This window comes from Oncorhynchus nerka, linkage group LG23 (assembly GCF_034236695.1).
Source record: "Oncorhynchus nerka isolate Pitt River linkage group LG23, Oner_Uvic_2.0, whole genome shotgun sequence".
NCBI classification, from domain to species: Eukaryota; Metazoa; Chordata; class Actinopteri; order Salmoniformes; family Salmonidae; genus Oncorhynchus; species Oncorhynchus nerka.
In genome coordinates, this window is record NC_088418.1 from 34,838,389 (window position 1) to 34,862,495 (window position 24,107).

General features: G+C 43.4%; 1 protein-coding gene across 5 annotated transcripts in view; it reads right to left on the reverse strand.

The window, feature by feature from the left end:
• Positions 1-24,107, reverse strand: part of LOC115106751 (fibroblast growth factor receptor 2-like) — a 95,615-nt gene that overhangs the window by 45,737 nt on the left and 25,771 nt on the right. For all 5 annotated transcript variants that reach the window (XM_029629784.2, XM_065008061.1, XM_029629785.2 and 2 more), the window contains 3 exons: positions 19,357-19,431; positions 15,793-15,962; positions 9,259-9,382 (listed from right to left, as the gene is read on the reverse strand). In XM_029629784.2, the coding sequence (XP_029485644.1) occupies positions 9,259-9,382; positions 15,793-15,962; positions 19,357-19,431 (369 nt within the window). The remainder of the gene's footprint in view (positions 1-9,258; positions 9,383-15,792; positions 15,963-19,356; positions 19,432-24,107) is intronic.

A 24,107-nucleotide genomic window follows, 5' to 3' on the forward strand; every position in this document is an offset into this window, starting at 1 on the left:
AAATACTGGAGGCTGAGACAGGAGGGGTCAGGAGACACTGTGTCCTCATCCGAGGACACCCCCGGACAGGGCCAAACAGGAAGGATATAACCCCACCCACTTTGCCAAAGCACAGCCCCCACACCACTAGAGGGATTTCTTCAACCACCAACTTACCATCCTGAGACAAGGCCGAGTATAGCCCACAAAGATCTCCGCCATGGCACAACCCAAGGGGGGGGGCAACCCAGACAGGAAGATCACATCAGTGACTCAACCCAACTCAAGTGACACACCTCTCCCAGGGACGGTATGAAAGAGCCGCAGTAAGCCAGTGACTCAGCCCCTGTAATAGGGTTAGAGGCAGAGAATCCCAGTGGAAAGAGGGGAACCGGCCAGGCAGAGACAGCAAGGGCGGTTCGTTGCTCCAGAGCCTTTCCGTTCACCTTCCCACTCCTGGGCCAGACTACACTCAATCATATGACCCACTGAAGAGATGAGTCTTCAGTAAAGACTTAAAGGTTGAGACCGAGTTTGCGTCTCTTACATGGGTAGGCAGACCATTCCATAAAAATGGAGCTCTATAGGAGAAAGCCCTGCCTCCAGCTGTTTGCTTAGAAATTCTAGGGACAATTAGGAGGCCTGCGTCTTGTGACCGTAGTGTACGTGTAGGTAAGTACGGCAGGACCAAATCAGAGGAGGAGCAAGCCCATGTAATGCTTTGTAGGTTAGCAGTAAAACCTTGAAATCAGCCCTTGCCTTGACAGGAAACCAGTGTAGTGAGGCTAGCACTGGAGTAATATGATCACATTTTTTGGTTCTAGTCAGGATTCTAGTAGCCGTATTTAGCACTAACTGAAGTTTATTTAGGCTTTATCCGGGTAGCCGGAAAGTAGAGCATTGCAGTAGTTTAACCTAGAAGAGACAAAAGCATGTATTAATTTTTCTGCATCATTTTTGGACAGAAAGTTTCTGATTTTTGCAATGTTACGTAGATGGAAAAAAGCGGGCTTAGAATGAAGAAGAATGAGGGCTTATAAGTGGGTGGCAGAGAAAAGAGAGGAGGGGTGGGAAAAAAATATAGCGAATAAAGGGAGCTCAACAGACAGAGTGAAAAGAGAAAGAAAGAGGGGTGAAGAGGGTGAATAAAAAAAGAAAGGTAGAGAGACAACTTTCATACACCGTGTGTCAGTCTGTCAAGAGTTTTGCCACTAGTAATCTTCCTCCGTGCTGTTCCTCTGTCCATCAGAAGGCCAAATGGCTACTCTCTCTCTGTCAGATCAGATGATTTCCACCCCTCCCTCCTCTCACTCTCCCTCCTCCCTACGCATTCCTTGGACTCGCCGTGTTTATTGTCTCTCTACCCTCCTCCTTCCATCCCTCGTGTGTGTGTTTGTGCATGTATGCGTATGTGTGTGTGTGCGCATGCATGTGTGTTAGTGGTTTAGCGGACTCATGTGGAACTTGTCTGAAGTCATCATGTAGTCTTGATGGCTGCTTGGCGTTGCAAACTATTTATCAATTAAGTCATTAGTAAAGTACTTATGGCTGCTGGGAGTTGGAGTTGAGGAAAGGGACAGACTTCTGTGGCGTCTAAGCAGCACCACTAAACTCTGGGTAAACTGGCGGCTTGACACGCAGGGCCCTGGGGGTCAGGGAGGGGTTGTTGATCGGAGGGGGATAGGGCCAGGCCCGGACCAGGGGAAGAAAGTGAAGAAGGAGTGAAAGAAAAGTGGAGGGGGCTGGGCATAAACAAAGTGCCTGCGGGGTGACTGGGTACCCCTGTGGGTGAGCAGGCTGGTGAAGGCCAACGGGTACCATTTGTTGACCTCTCGGAGACGCTCAGTCAGGAGGGCACAGATCTGTGTGTGCGCGCGCGTGTGAGTGAGTGTGTGTGTGCACTGCATGTATGTGTGTGTGTTTCTCTGGGGGACCCCCGCACCCGTGGACAGTTTCAGCCAGAAAAGGCGTATCTAGCTTTGTTTTTAATGTCTGATCCTGTTGGTCATTTGGGCCCAAAAGCACGATAAGAACTGCCTTCCAGACACTCTCTCCCCCTCCATCTCTCTTTCTGTCTCCACCCCTTCTCACACTCTATTAAACAGTAAAATTCAGTAACATTAAGCAAGAGGTTGTGGGGGGGGGGGTTAGTCTGGAGCCGGACATAAAAAGGGTTTACTGCTGAGCAATAAAACAGAACAAAAAACAGAAACAGAGAGAGTCTGAAGGAGTGCTTTAGTTAATCCCATAGCAAGGGGGCCTGGAAGAGCGAGAGTGTGTGTGTGTGCACGCGCATCTGGAGGCTACAACAGTGAGGTATTTGAGGGTATTTACACTCAGGATTCCATCTCTTGTCTGATAGTGTTGTGAACATTGCCCTTTATAACCATGGAGACCCTGACAGAAGGCTAGGGCAAATGAACACAGAGGGGGTCAACTCTCCTGAGAGCTTTACAACCACATTGACAAATAGAATCCAAGACCTCTGGGAATTAAATCACAATGTATTGTGTATTGACCTACTGGTTATCAGTAAGGCATTGATGAACAGTGTGGGGTATTTGCCCCTAGATGCTGATCTGTGGTCAGTTTTTCATTTTCTCCACTAATGGTTAAAGTTAGGAATGGGGGGAGGGAAAGCTGATCCTAGATCTGTACCTAGGGTAAAGGTCTCACCGGAAATTGATGAACCCTAGAGGACAGAAGTGCTTTGATGCCCACTGGCTGTTTTTCATGTGGTACAGTGAAGACAACTGGGAAACAAATAGATACAGATTAAAACAATGGCCAAAGACCCCCCACACACACACTGTGGCTGGTCCAATTACCGTATAACTGTTTAACCGACGGTTATTTTTATTTATTTAAAATATATATATATTTCACCTTTATTTAACCAGGTAGGCAAGTTGAGAACAAGTTCTCATTTACAATTGCGACCTGGCCAAGATAAAGCAAAGCAGTTCGACACATACAGCGACACATGGAGTAAAACGAACATACAGTCAATAATACAGTATAAACTAGTCTATATACGATGTGAGCAAATGAGGTGAGATAAGGGAGGTAAAGGCAAAAAAAAGGCCATGGTGGCAAAGTAAATACAATATAGCAAGTACAACACTGGAATGGTAGATTTGCAGTGGAAGAATGTGCAAAGTAGAAATAAAAATAATGGGGTGCAAAGGAGCAAAATAAATAAATAAAACAAATACAGTAAGGAAAGAGGTAGTTGTTTGGGCTAAATTATAGGTGGGCTATGTACAGGTGCAGTAATCTGTGAGCTGCTCTGACAGTTGGTGCTTAAAGCTAGTGAGGGAGATAAGTGTTTCCAGTTTCAGAGATTTTTGTAGTTTGTTCCAGTCATTGGCAGCAGAGAACTGGAAGGAGAGGCGGCCAAAGAAAGAATTGGTTTTGGGGGTGACCAGAGAGATATACCTGCTGGAGCGGGTGCTACAGGTGGGTGATGCTATGGTGACCAGCGAGCTGACATAAGGGGGGACTTTACCTAGCAGGGTCTTGTAGATGACATGGAGCCAGTGGGTTTGGCGACGAGTATGAAGCGAGGGCCAGCCAATGAGAGCGTACAGGTCGCAATGGTGGGTAGTATATGGGGCTTTGGTGACAAAACGGATTGCACTGTGATAGACTGCATCCAATTTGTTGAGTAGGGTATTGGAGGCTATTTTGTAAATGACATCGCCGAAGTCGAGGATTGGTAGGATGGTCAGTTTTACAAGGGTATGTTTGGCAGCATGAGTGAAGGATGCTTAGTTGCGAAATAGGAAGCCAAATCTAGATTTAACTTTGGATTGGAGATGTTTGATGTGGGTCTGGAAGGAGAGGTTACGGTCTAACCAGACACCTAGGTATTTGTAGTTGTCCAAGTCAGAGCCGTCCAGAGTAGTGATGTTGGACAGGCGGGCAGGTGCAGGCAGCGATCGGGTGAAGAGCACGCATTTAGTTTTACTTGCATTTAAGAGCAATTGGAGGCCACGGAAGGAGAGTTGTATGGCATTGAAGCTTGCCTGGAGGGTTGTTAACACAGTGTCCAAAGAAGGGCCAGAAGTATACAGAATGGTGTCGTCTGCGTAGAGGTGGATCAGAGACTCACCAGCAGCAAGACCGACATCATTGATGTATACAGAGAAGAGAGTCGGTCCAAGAATTGAACTCTGTGGCACCCCCATAGAGACTGCCAGAGATCCGGACAGCAGACCCTCCGATTTGACACACTGAACTCTATCAGAGAAGTAGTTGGTGAACCAGGCGAGGCAATCATTTGAGAAACAAAGGCTGTCGAGTCTGCCGATGAGGATGTGGTGATTGACAGAGTCGAAAGCCTTGGCCAGATCAATGAATACGGCTGCACAGTAATGTTTCTTTTCGATGGCGGTTAAGATATCGTTTAGGACCTTGAGCGTGGCTGAGGTGCACCCATGACCAGCTCTGAAACCAGATTGCATAGCAGAGAAGGTATGGTGAGATTCGAAATGGTCGGTAATCTGTTTGTTGACTTGGCTTTCGAAGACCTTAGAAAGGCAAGGTAGGATAGATATAGGTCTGTAGCAGTTTGGGTCAAGAGTGTCCCCCCCTTTGAAGAGGGGGATGACCGCAGCTGCTTTCCAATCTTTGGGAATCTCAGACGACACAAAAGAGAGGTTGAACAGGCTAGTAATAGGGGAAGCAACAATTTCGGCAGATAATTTTAGAAAGACAGGGTCCAGATTGTCTAGCCCGGCTGATTTGTAGGGGTCCAAATTTTGCATCTCTTTCAGAACATCAGCTGACTGGATTTGGGAGAAGGAGAAATGGGGAAGGCTTGGGCGAGTTGCTGTGGGGGGTGCAGTGCTGTTGACCGGGGTAGGAGTAGCCAGGTGGAAAGCATGGCCGGCCGTAGAAAAATGCTTGTTGAAATTCTCAATGATGGTGGATTTATCAGTGGCGACAGTGTTTCCTATCTTCAGTGCAGTGGGCAGCTGGGAGGAGGTGTTCTTTTTCTCCATGGACTTTACAGTGTCCCAGAACTTTTTTGAGTTAGTGTTGCAGGATGAATGCATGACAGTTATGGATGAAGACTGTCATGAAAATAAAAATATATATATACTCTTTCAGGTTTTTTTAGGTTACTACATGATTCTTTGTGTTATTTCATAGTTGTGATGTCTTCACTACTATTCTACAATGTAAAGAAAAACCCTTGAATGAGTACGTGTGTCCAAATGTTTACTGGTACTGTATATACAGTACCAGTCAAAATATTAGGAACACATGCTCTTTCCATGACATGACTAACCAGTTTAATCCAGGTGAAAGCAACGATCCCTTATTGATGTAACCTGTTAAATCCACTTCAATCAGCGTAGATGAAGGGGAGGAAATTGTTGTAGCAAATGGGTCTTTGGTTGCCTAGGCAATGCCCCCTCCCTACAGCAGCACATACACTCTTAGAAAAAGGGGTTCCAAAAGGGTTCTTTGGCTGTCCCCATAGTAGAACCCTTTTGGGTTCCATGTAGAACCCCTCTGTAAGGGTTTTACATGGAACCCAAAAGTGTTCTACATAGAACCAAAATGGTTCTACTTGGAACTAAAAAGTGCTCTTCCAAGGGTTCTCCTATGGGGACAGCCAAAGAACCCTTTTAGCTTCTAGATAACCTTTTTTTTCTAAGAGTGTAGAAACGTAATGAATATCATATTCTATTTCTTTGGCAGCACATGCAGTCAGGAGCGGAGGAGAGGAGAAAATGTAGTTATTTAAAAAATATATACATTTGTATGGTTACAACAGTGACCAAGATCATTTGGCTGAGCAATAACCATCATCCAAAATTCCATGACTGTCACAGACATAACACACACACACACACACACACACACACACACACACACACACACACACACACACACACACACACACACACACACACACACACACACACACACAGAACCATATTCATAAGAGTAGATTGTTGAATAACTCAGCAGGGAAAAAACACACACAGGCACGCAATATATACAGTGTACACACATGTATCTGACATTTGATTTAACCCCCTCTTCTCCCCCACCCTCCTGCTAGTTTATTTAGCAAGATGACCAGTGCTCTACATAATACATTGAACACAACACACACACTCTAGTCTTGTTTGCTCCAAAGGTCAGAGTAAAGGGGTTGAGTGAGTTAGGTTTGAACTTGCTTTTTCCCTGTGTAATACTGCTGACCAATGTTCCCTCTAAGCTGCGCGCATGCGAGAATGAACTTCACTCAACGTGAATGAACTTCACTCAACTTTGTAGACTTGTCCCTGTTATTTAACACTATCAACGTGTCCCTTTACTGTGACAATATTAGCCACTTTCAATGCAACATACCACAACAAAACAAACTATGAAAGACTTAGTATGCAAAACTAACTATGCAAGAGAATTGGATGTAGGCAGAACGCATTGGAGTAGGATTTTATTGCATTGACACGCGTGCGGCATAACCAATCAGAGCTGCAGTAGGATTATATCACATAGACCATTGCCATATATGGATCTGGACCATTCACTTTGAACTGGACTGTTCTACAGCATGAGCAGTTGCGCTTGTTTTGAAAAGCGAGAGCTTTATGTAGCCACGTGTGCACACATTTTGTTAATATCCTTTGCTAGTTAGTGAGCCCAGTTATAGATAATTTGCAGTCAGAAATAGGTAAGTGATTTTTATTTTTTTATTTAACCTTTATTTAACCAGGCATGTCAGTTAAGAACACATTCTTATTTTCAATGACGGCCTAGGAACAGTGGGTTAACTGCCTGTTCAGGGGCAGAACGACAGATTTGTACCTTGTCAGCTCGGGGGTTTGAACTCGCAACCTTCCGGTTACTGGTCCAACGCTCTAACCACTAGGCTACCCTGCTGCGCCTACGAGTACACAAAATGTGTACATTTCTCGACATCTTTAAAAAGCAAGTCAGGTAAAGAGCATTTTGTTTGTCTTAAAGGGGCAGTGTTGTATTTTGAGACAGGCTTGAATAAGCTAAGTAGCCAATAGGCAGAGGGTAGCATTAATTCTCTGTAATAATGGTATGCGAATAATAATGCATTTTATTTTGTAAAGTGGTTTCTTGTATCAAACACAACATTTTCAATCACCTTGTCTGAAGGACAAGTGGATTAACAGTTTAATGTCAAGCTCTGAATGTTTTTTTCAAAAGTAAAAAGTCTACATTGAACATCACACATTGGCTGCTACTAAAGGCTGAATGATAGAACAACTATTTCCATGTTAAAATGTTATGGGGCCACAGTAACCTACTTGCCCACTGTTAAAACTGAAACTTAAAGCAGGTACAGCCTCAGTGTTCACAGTAAACGTGAGCTGAAGGTTGCACAGAATTTTAACAACGTGCTTCACAGGAAGCGGCGCAGGTCCTAATCCAGGCACTTGTCATCTCCCGTCTGGATTACTGCAACTCGCTGTTGGCTGGGCTCCCTGCCTGTGCCATTAAACCCCTACAACTCATCCAGAACGCCGCAGCCCGTCTGGTGTTCAACCTTCCCAAGTTCTCTCACGTCACCCCGCTCCTCCGCTCTCTCCACTGGCTTCCAGTTGAAGCTCGCATCCGCTACAAGACCATGGTGCTTGCCTATGGAGCTGTGAGGGGAACGGCACCTCAGTACCTCCAGGCTCTGATCAGGCCCTACACCCAAACAAGGGCACTGCGTTCATCCACCTCTGGCCTGCTCGCCTCCCTACCACTGAGGAAGTACAGTTCCCGCTCAGCCCAGTCAAAACTGTTCGCTGCTCTGGCCCCCCAATGGTGGAACAAACTCCCTCACGACGCCAGGACAGCGGAGTCAATCACCACCTTCCGGAGACACCTGAAACCCCACCTCTTTAAGGAATACCTAGGATAGGATAAAGTAATCCTTCTCACCCCCCCTTAAAAGATTTAGATGCACTATTGTAAAGTGGCTGCTCCACTGGATGTCATAAGGTGAATGCACCAATTTGTAAGTCGCTCTGGATAAGAGCGTCTGCTAAATGACTTAAATGTAAATGTAAATTTGCTCAGTGCCCCAAAATATTTGAGGTAACATTGCTGCTGACTACATTGGTTCTGTTTGCTCCCCGAGAGAGGCTCCGCAGCATGTACTCCCACTGTCCCTCTCCAACTCCTCTAACAGTCACATCAATGGTCCCTTATGTCCAACCGAAGATTTGCTGGATTTGCTGGCTTGGATATTTTCTTTTCACAATGTATTTTCCCGCGAGTTTCCAAAAAATGCGGCTGATGCGTAACCAGGCAAGCACAGTACAGTTTGGCTTGTCTTGGTGTGAATCAGACTATTGTGACTAAGGAGCAAAAATTTGTCAAAGACTGCAGTCACCCAAGTCATAGACTGTTCTCTCTGCTACTACATGGCAAGCGGTACCGGAGCGCCAAGTCTCGGTCCAAAAGGCTCCTTAACAGCTTCTACCCCTAAGCCATCAGACTGCTGAACAATTAATCAAATAGCCATCTAGACTATTTACATTGACCCCCACCCTTTTCTTTTACACTGCTGCTACTCGCTGGTTATTATCTATGCAGTCACTACATGTACAACTTACCACAACTAACCTGTACCCCCGCACATTGACTCGGTACCGGTACCCCCTGTATATAGCCTCGTTATTGTTATTTTATTGTCTTACTTTTTATTTTAGTTTATTTAGTAAATATTTTCTTACCTCTATTTCTTGAACTGCATTGTTAAGGGCTTGTAAGTAAGCATTTCACGGTAAGGCCTACTACACCTGTTGTATTCGGCGCATTTGACAAATCAAATTTGATTAGATTTTTTATTGGGCCAGGGCCCTGCCTACATACAATACATGCATCAATCCTGCCCATAGAAACAGACCTGTCACATCTAGGCAACATTCCTTCTCTGTACTTACATACAGTGTAGTAGCATGCACCTGGGGATCAAACAGCCAGCAATAACCCTCAACCCCACCCCGTCCCCAACACCCTCTGTGAGAATCCCCTAATGCTGGCCAAAACAAGTAATGTTTAGTTGGAGTCTGCATGTAGCCTCGAGGTTAGACCAATTGGCCAGGAACCGAAAAGTTGCTGGTTCAAATCCCGGAGCCAACAAGTTGTCAAATCTGCCGCTGTGCCCTTGAGCAAAGTACCAAAATGCTCCAGGGACACATGCAAATGGCAGACCCCTACTTTTCACAGGTATCTCGCAGATGTTATTATTAACCCCTCTATCCCAGGCAGGCCCAGTGCAGTACTCACCCACTACATCCAGGGTGTAGGTGTGGTTGATGGTGCCATATGCGTTCTCCACCAGGCAAGTGTAGTTGCCCTTGTCGGATGGAACCACACTCTCCATGATCAGGGTCCAGTGCTGGTGACGCACCTGAAAGGGAAATCCAATCCATTAATGTGAATCTCACAAAGGAACATCCAAACCAATGCAAACTGCGGATTGATGGAAGGCCAGAGAGAGTAAGTGAGGAGGCTCAGTGAGTGATGGGCAGTCAGGTCTATTCTCACGAGCGCATCATGGTGAAAAACAATATTACAGGGAGTGACAGACTGGTCCTAAAGGTGAGCTGCTACCCCCACACAAGGAATTTCACTGTGCTCTCCCTAAACTACTACTTACCACCTCTACTCCTTAGAACACTAGTGAAAACCCTGTAGATTCTAAATATTCTACTTTTTACTACTTACAGAGAAAACACTAGAAATTCTGTCTTTTATTTTAGGGCACTTGTTTTGCATGGACAAGTCAATTGGAGTGTGTTTGTGTGTGTGTGTGTGTGTGGGTGTGCGTGCAGTATGTGTGTGCGTGTTTGTGTGTGTTTACAGAACTGTCACTAAAGATAGTGAGGAGAAAGTGTTCGACTGAATACCGTGTTTACTAGAATGAGACTTTCTGCAGAATTAAAGCCAAGGAGAAACATTCTCCGGAACTTCCCATGAAGAGATGGCTGTGTTTCCTCGTAAACTATCACCCATTAACTACATGTGTCACACTTTTTCCTTCCCTATTACATCCCAACACAATAGATAACTTGCAAATGAATCCATCACTGTAAAGTGTAATGTGACTTTTAATTGCACTTTAAAAAACGTTTGATTTGATTTCAATAGATTGGATGATTCCCCAATCGTATTATCGTATTCAGCGGAAGCATTTTTATATACAGTGCTTTCGGAAAGCATTCAGACCCCTTGACATTTTCCACATTTTGTTACGTTACAACCTTATTCTAAAGTGTATTAAATTGTTTTCTTTCTTCATCGATCTACAAACAATACCCCATAAAAACAAAACTAAAACAGTTTACAGAAATTTGTGCTAATTTATATATATATAAAATATATATATATATATCACATTTACATTTACAAGTATTCAGACCCTTTACTCAGTACTGTGTTGTAGCACCTTTGGCAGCAATTGCATCCTCGAGTTCATTGGGTATGACGCTACAAGCTTGGCACACCTCTATTTGGTGAGTTTCTCCCATTCTTCTCTGCAGATCATCTCAAGCTCTGTCAGGTTGGATGGGGAGAGTCGCTGCACAGCTATTTTCAGGTCTCTCCAGAGATGTTTGATCGGGTTCAAGGACATTCAGACACTTGTCCCGAAGCCACCCCTGCGTTGTCTTGGCAGTGTGCTTAGGGTCGTTATCCTGTTGGAAGGTGAACCGACTCTTCTCTGTATATATCAATGATGTTGCTCTTGCTGCGGGTGATTACTTGATCCACCTCTACGCAGACGACACCATTCTGTATATCTGGCACTTCTTTGGACACAGTGTTAACCTTTTTGGGATAGGGGGCAGCATTTTCACTTTTGGATGAATAGCGTGCCCAGAGTGAACTGTCTCCTACTCTGTAGGTGCCAGATGCTAATATATGCATATAATTATTAGTATTGGATAGAAAACACTCTGATGTTTTTAAAACTGTTTGAATGATGTCTGTGAGTATAACAGAACTCATATGGCAGGCAAAAACCTGAGAAAAAATGCAACCAGGAAGTGGGAAATCTGAGGTTTGTAGTTTTTCAACTCAGCCCCCATTGAAGATACAGGGTTGTTATGTTATGTTATGTTTCACTTCCCAAGGCTTCCACTAGATGTCAACAGTATTTAGAACCTGTTTTGAGGATTCTACTCTAAAGGAGGGGCTCATAAGTGCTCTTTGAGTGAGTGGTGCACTCACATGAAAGGTAGCTACAGTGGGGCAAAAAAGTATTTAGTCAGCCACCAATTGTGCAAGTTTTCCCACTTAAAAAGTTGAGAGAGGCCTGTAATGTTCATCATAGGTACACTTCAACTATGACAGACAAAATGAGAAAAAAAAATCCTGAAAATCACATTGTAGGATTTTTAATGAATTTATTTGCAAATTATGGTGGAAAATAAGTATTCGGTCACCTACAAACAAGAAAGATTTCTGGCTCTCACAGACCGTCTTTAAGAGGCTCCTCTGTCCTCCACTCGTTACCTGTATTAATAGCACCTGTTTGAACTTGTTATCAGTATAAAAGACACCTGTCCACAACCTCAAACAGTCACACTCCAAACTCCACTATGGCCAAGACCAAAGAGCTGTCAAAGGACACCAGAAACAAAATTGTAGACCTGCACCAGGCTGGGAAGACTGAATCTGCAATAGGTAAGCAGCTTGGTTTGAAGAAATCAACTGTGGGAGGAATTATTAGGAAATGGAAGACATACAAGACCACTGATAATCTCCCTCGATCTGGGGCCCCACGCAAGATCTCACCCCGTGGGGTCAAAATTATCACAAGAACGGTGAGCAAAAATCCCAGAACCACACGGGGGGACCTAGTGAATGACCTGCAGAGAGCTGGGACCAAAGTAACAAAGCCTACCATCAGTAACACACTACGCTGCCAGGGACTCAAATCCTGCAGTTCCATACGTGTCCCCCTGCTTAAGCCAGTACATGTCCAGGCCCGTCTGAAGTTTGCTAGAGAGCATTTGGATGATCCAGAAGAAGATTGGGAGAATGTCATATGGTCAGATGAAACCAAAATATAACTTTTTGGTAAAAACTCAACTCTTCGTGTTTGGAGGACAAAGAATGCTGAGTTGCATCCAAAGAACACCGTACCTACTGTGAAGCATGGGGAAACACCATGCTTTGGGGCTGTTTTTCTGCAAAGGGACCAGGACGAATGATCCGTGTAAAGGAAAGAATGAATGGGGCCATGTATGTGAGATTTTGAGTGAAAACCTCCTTCCATCAGCAAGGGCATTGAAGATGAAACGTGGCTGGGTCTTTCAGCATGACAATGATCCAAAACACACTGCCCGGGCAACGAAGGAGTGGCTTCGTAAAGAAGCATTTCAAGGTCCTGGAGTGGCCTAGCCAGTCTCCAGATCTCAACCCAATAGAAAATCTTTAGAGGGAGTTGAAAGTCCGTGTTGCCCAGCAACAGCCCCAAAACATCACTGCTCTAGAGGAGATCTGCATGGAGGAATGGGCCAAAATACCAGCAACAGTGTGTGAAAACCGTGTGAAGACTTACAGAAAATGTTTGACCTCTGTCATTGCCAACAAAGGGTATATAACAAAGTATTCAGATAAACTTTTGTTATTGACCAAATATTTATTTTCCACCATAATTTGCAAATAAATTCATTAAAAATCCTACAATGTGATTTTCTGGATTTTTTTTCTCATTTTGTCTGTCATAGTTGAAGTGTACCTATGATGAAAATTACAGGCCTCTCATCTTTTTAAGTGGGAGAACTTGCACAATTGGTGGCTGACTAAAAACTTTTTTTGCCCCACTGTATGTTCCACTTCATTTGTACAGGCGAAGGAATTGTCCGGTTGGAACATTAATTAAGTTTTATGTTAAAAACATCCTAAAGATTGATTCCATACTTAGTTTGGCATGTTTCTACGGGCTGTAACGGAACCATTTAAACTTTTTGTCCGACGTTCGGCGCGACCTGAACGCGCTTTTGGATTTGTTTACCAAACACCCTAACAAAAGAACATATTTGGACATAACTGATGGACATCATCGAACAAAATCAAACATTTATGGTGGAACTGGGATTCCTGGGAATGCATTCTGATGAAGATCATCAAAGGTAAGTGAGCATTTAAAAAGCTATTTCTATAAATAATATTTCTAAGTATTATTGAAGATTTATGATAAAAATATCCTAAAGATGGATTATATACATCGTTTGACATGTTTCTACGAACTTCAATGGACATTTTTTTACTTTTCGTCTGGACTTTGTGCCCGCACTTTGTGCATTTGGACTAAACGTGCAAACAAAAAGGAGGTATTTGGACATAAAGATGAAATTTATCGAACAAAACAAACATTTGTCTAACATGGAGACCTGGGAGTGCCATCAGATGAAGATAATCAAAGGTAAGTGATTAATTTGAACTTTTGTGACAGCTCTAGGCGCCGACTTAACTTTTTACGGCTGCAGGGGCAGTATTGAGTCGCTTGGATGAAAAGGTGCCCATTGTAAACGGCCAGCTCCTCAGTCTCAGTTGCTAATATATGCATATTATTATTAATATTGGATAGAAAACTCTGAAGTTTCCAAAACTGTCAAAATATTGTCTGAGTATAACAGAACTGAGGAAAATCAAAACAGGAAGTGGCTTCTATTTTGAAAACTCCATGTTCCATAGCCTCCCTTTGCTGGATTTAAAGGGATATGAACCAGATTCCTTTTCCTATCGCTTCTTCAAGGTGTCAGTCTTCAGACATAGTTTCAGGCTTTTATTTTGAAAAATGAGCCAGAATGTTCATCGCATCAAGTGGTCACATGAGTTTGGCTCGCGCAACAGAATTTGGACAGACTACTACTGTGAAAGACATTTGCGGTTGATATATTATCGATTATATATTTTAAAAACAATCTGAGGGTTGATTATAAAAAACTTTTGACATGTTTCTGTGGACATTACGAAAACTATTTCTACAAATAATCTTTATGGAACAAAAGTAACATTTGTTCTGTAACTGGGAGTCTCGTGAGTGAAAACATCCGAAGATCAAAGGTAAACGATTAATATGATTGCTTTTCTGATTTGTGACCGAGCTACCTGATGCTAAGTGTACTTAATGTTTTATCGCGCGATCGATAAACTTACAAACACTTGGAATGCTTTTGTTGTAAAGCATAATTTCAAAATCTGGCACGACAGGTGGATTAACAAAAGGCTAAGCTGTGTTTTCCTATATTGCACTTGTGATTTCATGAATATAAATATTTATAGTAATATTGATTGTATGTAGCGCTATGCTATTCAGCGGTTGTTGATGACACTTATCCCAATATCGGGATTGCAGCCATAACAAGTTAACATAATCGCATGGTGTGCTTTTGCCGTAAAGCCTTTTTGAAATCGGACACAGCGGCTGGATTTACATTGTTTGTTTGTTACATTGTTTGAGTTTGCAGAATGTGCAAACAGCAGTTGGGCGAAGTGCATGGGTTCTTAGAACATAGACTGGTCCCTTCTGTTCAACTTTAGGTCGAGGCTGCGGATCCATAGGTAACCGTCCCGTTCCGCCGGATCCCTTTTCCCCAGAGCTGATGATCCAAATCACTGGCTTTACCTTACACACCAATTTTTTGTGGTCACCCTCCCTTCACATTTCTCACTGCCAATCGTGAATGAATCTTCCATGCCGCACCTGCATTTCAACCATTTGATCTGAACCAGTTTCATGGGGATATTCATCTAGATCTTCTTGAGTTATCGATTGTGATGGGGGGAAAAAAGACAGTTACATATCGGGATATTATTTTTATGACATATTGTATCGTATCATTTTGACAATATCTCAATATTATTTTTGACTTAGTTGGCTGTACCTGCACCAAAACTTTTTTTCTTCTTTTTCTTATTTTCAATCTTCTTTTTTTTAATTTTTAAATAGGGAGCCAATTAGTTTTCAGCACTTATTTCCTTGACTGATCGTTTTCTCATGGCTCTGTCTTGTACCTCTGCAGCAGACATATGGTGGGCAATATGTTTGGAACATTGAATCGCAATATATATATATATAGAATCATGAGAATCACAACACATATCGACACCTAAGTATCGTGATAATATCATATTGTGAGGTCCCTGGCAATTCCGAGCCCTAGTTATTGACATGGTTTCGAAGTACCCTACAGCGTTGGTTTGTATTATGTACATGGAGCAAATTTGTCTCCTACCTATGTTTTTTTGTTGATCAAAGCACATATTTTGTTCAGTGGTGCACGCTGAGTTGAACATGCAACTATTCGAAAGAAAGATGCAAACATTCGCACAATCATCCTAAAATCTCTTAAGAAAAGAGGTAGTGTTTTTTGTATTACAGTAACGTTATGCGATTATATTTGGTTATGTTGTATACTTTCATTGTGTGTTCTTGCAGACTTTGATCAACTTTATTAAACAAGCAACATTCGTCAGAGACCGTGCATAAAGTAGAGAATCCTGCACATGTGAAGAAGCTTCAGGACCTTTAGATGTCGGGAAAAGGGGTGCAGAAAGTCGGCTCCACAGCCACCCCGTAAACTTTAACTAGGCTGTGCAGCTCAACAGTAGTAGCAGTAGAGCCAAAATGGAAGGGCAACAGTCTGCCTCAAAATCAAGACGCAGAAAAATGCATTGAAAGTCCTTTCTAAACAGTCACAAAAGTAAACTTGAATGAAATATTTGATTACATAGACTAATTTCAATGCGCTAGTCATGAGAAACTCCATGTCCCAGCATGCTGCAGTGCGGGGTTCTCTCTCGTACCTTGTACCCGCCCATGCGGTCCTCCTGTCGGAATGGTCGGCTGTTCTTCAGCCAGCGCATCTTAGGACGTGGGTTGCCCCCGGCAGCACAGCGAAACTTGACTGTGTTGGCAGCAGGTACAGCATGTAGCCTCTTCTCCATCTTCTCCAGCATCGTCCAATAGGGAGCCCCTAAAGAAAAGAGATGACCAATCAGGGTTTTTGTTTAGTCAAAATCTCAAATTAGATTTTGTTCATATATAGCAAAACAGTAACATATATTATATTAGGGAAGTACCAGACAGTACCAGAAAGTGTTCATTGTTACCACATAGTTTATTAGTTAAAACCACATCAGCTTAAACCATGCTGTAAAATAAGTCTTACTTATATTTGTGAGAGTAACTTTGCTCACTTTCTCTACTGTCAACAGAAACACTGTATGAGAAACATGGCTGAGCAGCAGAGCTCCGTTGATTAACAGTTTCAGCCCAAAGCCTGAACAACATGGATTACTACAACTATAGCAGGTAGTGAGAAAGAGTGAGGGAGGTGGTCACAGGCTTTGTCCCAAATGGCACCCTATTCCCTATGGGCCCTAGTCAAAAGGATTGTACTAAATAGGGAATATGGTGCCATTTAGGGAGAAACTACAGTTCACACTGGAAACACTTAATACTCAAACATAAATGTTTTCTTTTGAAGGTTGCAGGACACGTTACCAAGTGGGTAACTAGACCATCACATCCATTTTATCTAGTTGCAGTTAGCTCTTTTTTTTAACCACTTCTTCCAATTACAATATTTAGCCTGTCATCGGGAAGATATGGCTGTTGGAGGGAAGGGATATTTATCATCCATGAATAATCATTATGTTCCAGAAGGGAGAAAGATTATTTCACATTTGTTGTGGGTGAGAAATGTTTGGTTTGTAAAGGGTAAGTTACCCACACAATGATCGATCATGCTCCTTCATTCAAATACACTCCCACAGGGATGTATAGGAAGTTAGTAACACCCCTTTTCTGTCTGGCCTACATACTGTAACTGCAGCTCGTTCACCCCATATATCTCATTTTCTGTAGTTCCCTGAAGCCCCCCCCTCTCTCACACACACGCACGTTATCTTCTCTCTACCCCCTGCCTCCCCATTTCTCTCTCTCGGCACCTGGGAGAGTGATTGCATAAGCAGATGCACTCAGAAAGAAGAGAAATTTCACAACCGATGTCCCCACCATCACTTCCTATATCTCTATTACAGGAGCAGAGAGAAGAGGGGGAACACTCCAGGGTTACTGCAGCCGTTAGACACTCCTTTAGCCTTATTGGGCCTCTGTCCTTCTCTTTCCACCCCTCCCTCCCTGTTTTAGCCCCTCTCCCTCTTCCCACTCCTCTCTCCCGCCCACCAGAGTTCAATCAGAATACTATCAGAGTCGGTCACCTCCCATAATTTTCTCTGGCATGCAAACTGGACAGTACACACATACTTTGATACAGAAGAAGTAAACCATGCTCTTCCTTCCAGGATGAACCAACACACTATAATTAGACTAGTTAGGTTCTTTTAAGTCCATTTCCTTCTCACTCTGTCCCCCTATTTCTCGCCATCTTATTTTCTCTTTCAACACTCCTACCTTCAGACACAGTCAGACAGGTTAGGGTGGCGACTGCCCTCGTTCGGGAGCTCGTCTCTCTCAGGTGAACTCTGACCCCGGAGTGGCAGCAGCTGTGTCTGATGATGAGCACGGTACATGATAGTGAAAGGTGACCAGGTCTGTTTCCCATGCTCCCGTCGTCCGGTGGTAGCGAGACTTCAAAAACCCCCCAACCTCTGTCCAGATGAGGCCAAACTCTCACTGGCCAACTGCTGTGGCCCCTAAGACCCCGCTGTGGCCCCTAGCACCCTGTGTGGCCCCCCTATGGCCCCTTAAGCTCTCTGAATGGACAGCTTCTCTTACTGTTTACTCTGTGGCAGTCTGGGGTTAGCTCAGGTTATCTATGTAACTCCAAAACAAGAATGTGCTGTACGCTCAGCATGAGGAATGCGGCACAAACATAAGTGTCAAATGATAGTATTAATTGTACATTTGCCCCATACTGTAGAGCTGGTACTAGAGCTACATATACAGTATATCTAGGACAAACATAAAGCAGCTAATGATAGACTATTAAAAGCTTGTAAATTGTACCCTACAGATGTTTCAAACGAAGACAACCGGGAGCAATTAAGGATGATCTCCTTAACAGGCCAGAGAATGAGTTAGAACAAAACCAACGAGCGTGGAACCCCACATCCACTCTGACCTCCCCCTGACGTCAATGCTGCCCCGAAAAAACAAAGCCTTCTCCATGATCCTTCCATATGCCTTGCTCGTCTCCTCCAATCACAGCCAACCTCCGCTGACGCTGGGTAGGGGGTACATCTTCACCCATAACTTTTTCTCCCAGTGTTTTAGGGGGGGCCTGGTTGTGACTGTGTTGTTGTTCAATCTCTTTTTAAGAAAGTGGAATCAAAGTGTACAGAGTACGAGCTGAGACAGACACTGAAACCTAACCCATTGGGCATTAGAATGGCCCCAAGCACAATGCTCAGACCTCCCCTTCTCCCTCCTTCTTTCCCAAAAAAGCCTCCACAACACCCCTCCAAAAGTGGGCCGGGGGCCAGCGCTCTACAGCGTTAGCATACACAGAGAAGTGCTGGTGCTGATCCAAGCCAGAACGCTGTAGTTAAAAGGCCTCAACCGTCCCCTATTTTTTCTCTTCCGCCTCTCTTTTTTAATATTCCGGTTTTGAATTCTTAGAAGGAAAAAAAACAGGAGAAAATTCAACCGAGCTGCCAGAACAGTTTTTACTTAGCTTTCAATCAGCTTATTACCACCAGAAACATTTTTTCCCCCTTCTCTCTATTTTCCTCTCCTTACAGAGTTCCTAGATGACATATTTAATGGATTTCAGGCAATTATAGTCGGTGCAAAGTGGGGGAGTTGAACCCACTGTGAGGGACGGTGCGTGTTTAAAATTTTAACAAGATATGGAAGCCTTCAGCCTGTGACACACACACAGAGCCCATCTCCCATCAGGTCCCTAACCCAGTCCAGATGGGAGCATTCCATAATGGATGAGTCCAGCTGACTCGCTCCTTGGGGCCTGACTACCTGCGAGATGCAGGCTACAGGAGGAATGTTAGGAATTCCTCTTCCCTGGAGCGCCTAAAAGGCCTGGGAGAGATAGGCTTACAAACATCACACACACATATACACATTCCCAGCACACACTCCCAGACTTACTACATTTACAGGAATGCTACAGTACAGCTGAGATCTCATTGCAGATTTGAACTAATGAAACTAAGAGATTGAGTAACACTGTGCACACAACACACAAAAAGACAAACATTTAGGAGTATAGTAACTTTGGTCATGACGGCATTTGACTTGATGGTCGAAAGGCCAAGCCATGTCCTTCAGATCCACAACAGTGTTATTATATAACAATGCAGGTAAAAACAACCCCATATTTGCTGAGTTCACATATTGCCTCAATGCCCTGTTCCCACACTGTCCCACAATACTATGCCCATACTCACTTATCTGCTCTCCGTCCACCCCCACGTCCTCTGATCGCTCTGTGTCGTCCTCATCGTCCCCAGACGAGATGGCATCTGTAGAGATGACCACGGTTAATTCCTACCATCTCTGCCACCTCTCAACACAGCTCCAGCCATACACATACACTGCTACACACGCGTACACACACACACACACACACACACACACACACACACGTGTTTAGGTGAGGTGGCAGAATCAGGTGATGTAATATTGACGTTTACACTGTTCACAAAATCACTAATCATATGCAATCAAGAACAGCATCACTGAGAGTCACTGACGTTTGTAAGAAAAGTTGAATAACTACAACTACATGACCATTCCACAACCCTTCCATGGCCATTCCCCAACTACCACCCTATTAAAAAAGCATCACAACCTCAAAAGATCAGGGATGTAGTAGGCTGGACACATGAAATGTTTAACAATACTTTTTTCTGATTAAAAACTAGTTCATTGCATCAGCCATGTGCCCAGTTTCATAATATTACCATATGTCCCAGCTGCTTGCCATAGGTTTGAAGTAATCATGAAAAAACAGGCATTATTTTTGGGGCTTTTTTCACCCTACCAGCTCCTATATTAGCTATATTGTGCCCCGTGGCACCAGCCTATTGTTCTACGTCACAATGCCTGCTTTGCTATTGTTGGCAATGAGACCTGCCCACGTTTCTGGTAGTTAAAATGTAAACAACAAAAAATTACTCATGGAACTGAGGTCGTCCCATTGTTTCAAATCGGGAAATATAGGTATGTCTGTCTATTTCGACAAATATCTCAATGTGTATATTTAGATTTATTTTAATTGGACACCATTTTAAATCATGAGAATCTCGTCTTTCTACTTATGTAAGGCTGGGCAGTGTATTCCGTTGTCATCAAACGCTTGCCCCGAAATACCTTTTGTCCTTGGAATGCTGAGCTCCGCCCATTGTTTTCCTACGGAGAGGCATGTTGGTATATTGGGTCAAATATCTCGCAATGTGTATATTTCTATTTTTTTATCAGGATAATCTCATCTTTCTAATTATGTAAGGCTGGGCAGTGTATTCCGTTGTCATCAAACGCTAGACCAGAAAGTCAGAAGTTGCCATTTTTTCCCCGACATCCTCATTATGTAGACATAAGCACACTTGGCACTTTTGAGGTGCAGATGTTTACTTTCTACACAACTTGGTATTTTTCAGTTTCGTCATAAGAACAGATTGTAGTAGTAGTAATAAAAAAGTGGCGCAGTGGTCTAAAGCACTGCATTACAATTCTAGCTGTGTCACCAGAGATTATGGGTTTGAGTCAAGGCTGTCGCAGCCAGCTGTGACCGGGAGACCCATAGACTTTTGTATTGTGTTATTGATTATATGTTTGTTTATTCCATGAGTAACTCTGTGTTGTTGTTTGTGTCGCACTGCTTTGCTTTATCTTCGCCAGGTCGCAGTTGTAAATGAGAACTTGTTCTCAACTAGCCTACCTGGTTAAATAAAGGTTAAATAAAAAATAAATACAAATAAAATGTCTTTAATGTAGGGCTCAGAGAATGCCAAGATTGTGCAAAGCTGTCATCAAGGCAAAGGGTGGCTAGTTTGAAGAATCTCAATTATAACATACATTTTGATTTGTTTAACACTCTTTTGGTTACTACATGATTCTATGTGTTATTTCATAGTTTTGATGTCTTCACTATTATTCTACAATGTAGAAAATAGTGATAATAAAGAAAAACCCTTGAATGAGTAGGTTTGTCTAAAGTTTTGACTGGGACTGTATGAGATTTATCAACCAATCAATATACATGCAAAAACACAGATATTGAAGCAATCCATTCTTAAAATCAACCTGCAATAGAGCATGGTGGGAAATATGGTAATCATGGACGTGTTTTTTTTATACAGAAAATACTGACACAGGAGGCAGATGGTTCGAGTCTTACAATATTTATTAATCCAATAGGGGAAGGCAAGAGGGTCAAAACCAGTACAGAGTCCAAAAGGTACTGAAGGGCAGAATCAAGGTCAGGCCAGGCAGGGTGATCAGGCAGGAGGGAAACAAGTCCAGAGTCAGGCAGGGGTCAAAATTGAAAGGACTATCAAAAAGAGACTAGAAAAAGGAGTATGGGAAAACCACGCTGGTTGACTTGACTAAACATGCAAGACGAACTTGCACAGAGAGACAGGAAACACAGGGATATATACACTGGGGAAAACAAGCAACACCTGGAGGGGGTGGAGATAATAACAAGGACAGGTGAAACTGATCAGGGTGTGACAGAAATAAATAAATAATGGAAAAGATATTAACTATGTCAGTACTGTACATGTAAAATGATTACAAACAAACATATTCCGAGATAGGTACAGTTTTAAACACTCACACATATTTTTTATATTTCTTTGAAAAAATTACCCCTTTTCCCCCCATTTTCGTTTTATCCAATTGGTAGTTGCCATCTTGTCTCATTGCTGCAACTCCCATACGGACTCGGGAGAGGCGAAGGTCAAGAGCCGTGCGTCCTCCGAATCGCAACCCAACCAAGCCCCACTGCTTCTTGACACAATGCCCACTTAACCTGTAGTGACGCCCAGCCCGTGAACGGGATCGTTATCATCATCTGACACTAATTAGCATAACGCAACGGACATAAATCTTCCTAGAAAATATCCCTATTCATGAAAATCACAAGTGAAATATATTGGAACACAGCTTAGCCTTTTGTTAATCACCCTGTCATCTCAGATTTTCAAAAGCTAGACAAGCATTTGTGTAAGTTTATCATAGCCTAGCATAGCATTATGCCCTGCTAGCAGCAGGCAACATTTTCATGAAAATAAGAAAAGCAATCAAATTAAATAATTTACCTTTGAAGAACTTCAGATGTTTTCACTCACGAGACTCCCATCTAGATAGCAAATGTTCCTTTTTTCCCCAAATATTATTTTTGTAGGCGAAATAGCTCCGTTTGATCTTCACGTTTGGCTGCGAAATCGACCGGAAAATGCGGTCACTACTACACCAAACTTTTTTCCAAATTAGCTCCATAATATCGACAGAAACATGGCAAACGTTGTTTAGAATCAATCCTCAAGGTGTTTTTCACATATCTATTCGATAATATATCCACCGAGACAATTGGTTTCTCATTAGAAGCGATTGGAATAATGGCTACCTCTGTACTTTACGCAAGATTTTCTGCGGGAGCCATCTTGTGACCACTTGCTCAATGTAGTCCCTTACGGCTATTCTTCAACATAAATGCGTAAAAATATGTCACAATAGGAAGCAGCGCAGGTCCTAATCCAGGCACTTGTCATCTCCCGTCTGGATTACTGCAACTCGCTGTTGGCTGGGCTCCCTGCCTGTGCCATTAAACCCCTACAACTCATCCAGAACGCCGCTGCCCGTCTGGTGTTCAACCTTCCCAAGTTCTCTCACGTCACCCCGCTCCTCCACCCTCTCTCCACTGGCTTCCAGTTGAAGCTCGCATCCGCTACAAGACCATGGTGCTTGCCTACGGAGCTGTGAGGGGAACGGCACCTCAGTACCTCCAGGCTCTGATCAGGCCCTACACCCAAACAAGGGCACTGCGTTCATCCACCTCTGGCCTGCTCGCCTCCCTACCACTGAGGAAGTACAGTTCCCGCGCAGCCCAGTCAAAACTGTTCGCTGCTCTGGCCCCCCAATGGTGGAACAAACTCCCTCACAACGCCAGGACAGCGGAGTCAATCACCACCTTCCGGAGACACCTGAAACCCCACCTCTTTCAGGAATACCTAGGATAGGATAAAGTAATCCTTCTCACCCCCCTTAAAAGATTTAGATGCACTATTGTAAAGTGGCTGTTCCACTGGATGTCTTAAGGTGAACGCACCAATTTGTAAGTCGCTCTGGATAAGAGCGTCTGCTAAATGACTTAAATGTAAATGTTAAATGTACAATGCTGTAGACACCTTGGGGAATACGTAGAAAGCGTAAGCTCATTCGTAGCCCATTCACAGCCATATAAGGAGTCATTGGCATGCAGCACTTTCAAAATATGGGGCACTTCCTGGTTGGATTTTTATCTGGGTTTCGCCTGTAACATCAGTTCTGTTATACTCACAGAAAATATCTTTTCAGTTTTGGAAACGTCAGTGTTTTCTATCCAAAGCTGTCAATTATATGCATTGTCTATCATCTTGTCGTGACAAAATATCCCGTTTAAAACGGGAACGTTTTTTATCCAAAAATGAAATACCGCCCCCAGAGTTTCAAGAGGTTAACCCGGAATCCGGCCGCACCAATGTGTCGGAGGAAACACCGTACACCTGGCGACCGTGTCAGCGTGCACTGCACCCGGCCCGCCACAGGAGTCACTAGTGCATGATGGGATAAGGACATCACTGCTGGCCAAACTCTCCCCTAAAACCCTAATTTACGCCACCCTGGCTGTCATTCTAAATGCAGGTTGCAGGTGATTAAAATGTCCAATTGTTGGGTAGCCTCACTCACTGGCTGGATTCCAATAGGAATTACACATCACTTTGCAAGCCAGCATAATGTGACTAACATAATGTGACTAACAACTAACAATGTGACTGTAAATCAGGAGTTTCCATTCGCTGTGTTAGGATATCACTAGGCCCTGAAAGAAATGCCTTATGATATACTGTATTGTCATGAAATAAATATGCAAATAATGGTAGAACCGTTCATGGAGGGGTCTAGGAAGAACCTATAGAGGATAAAAGGGTTC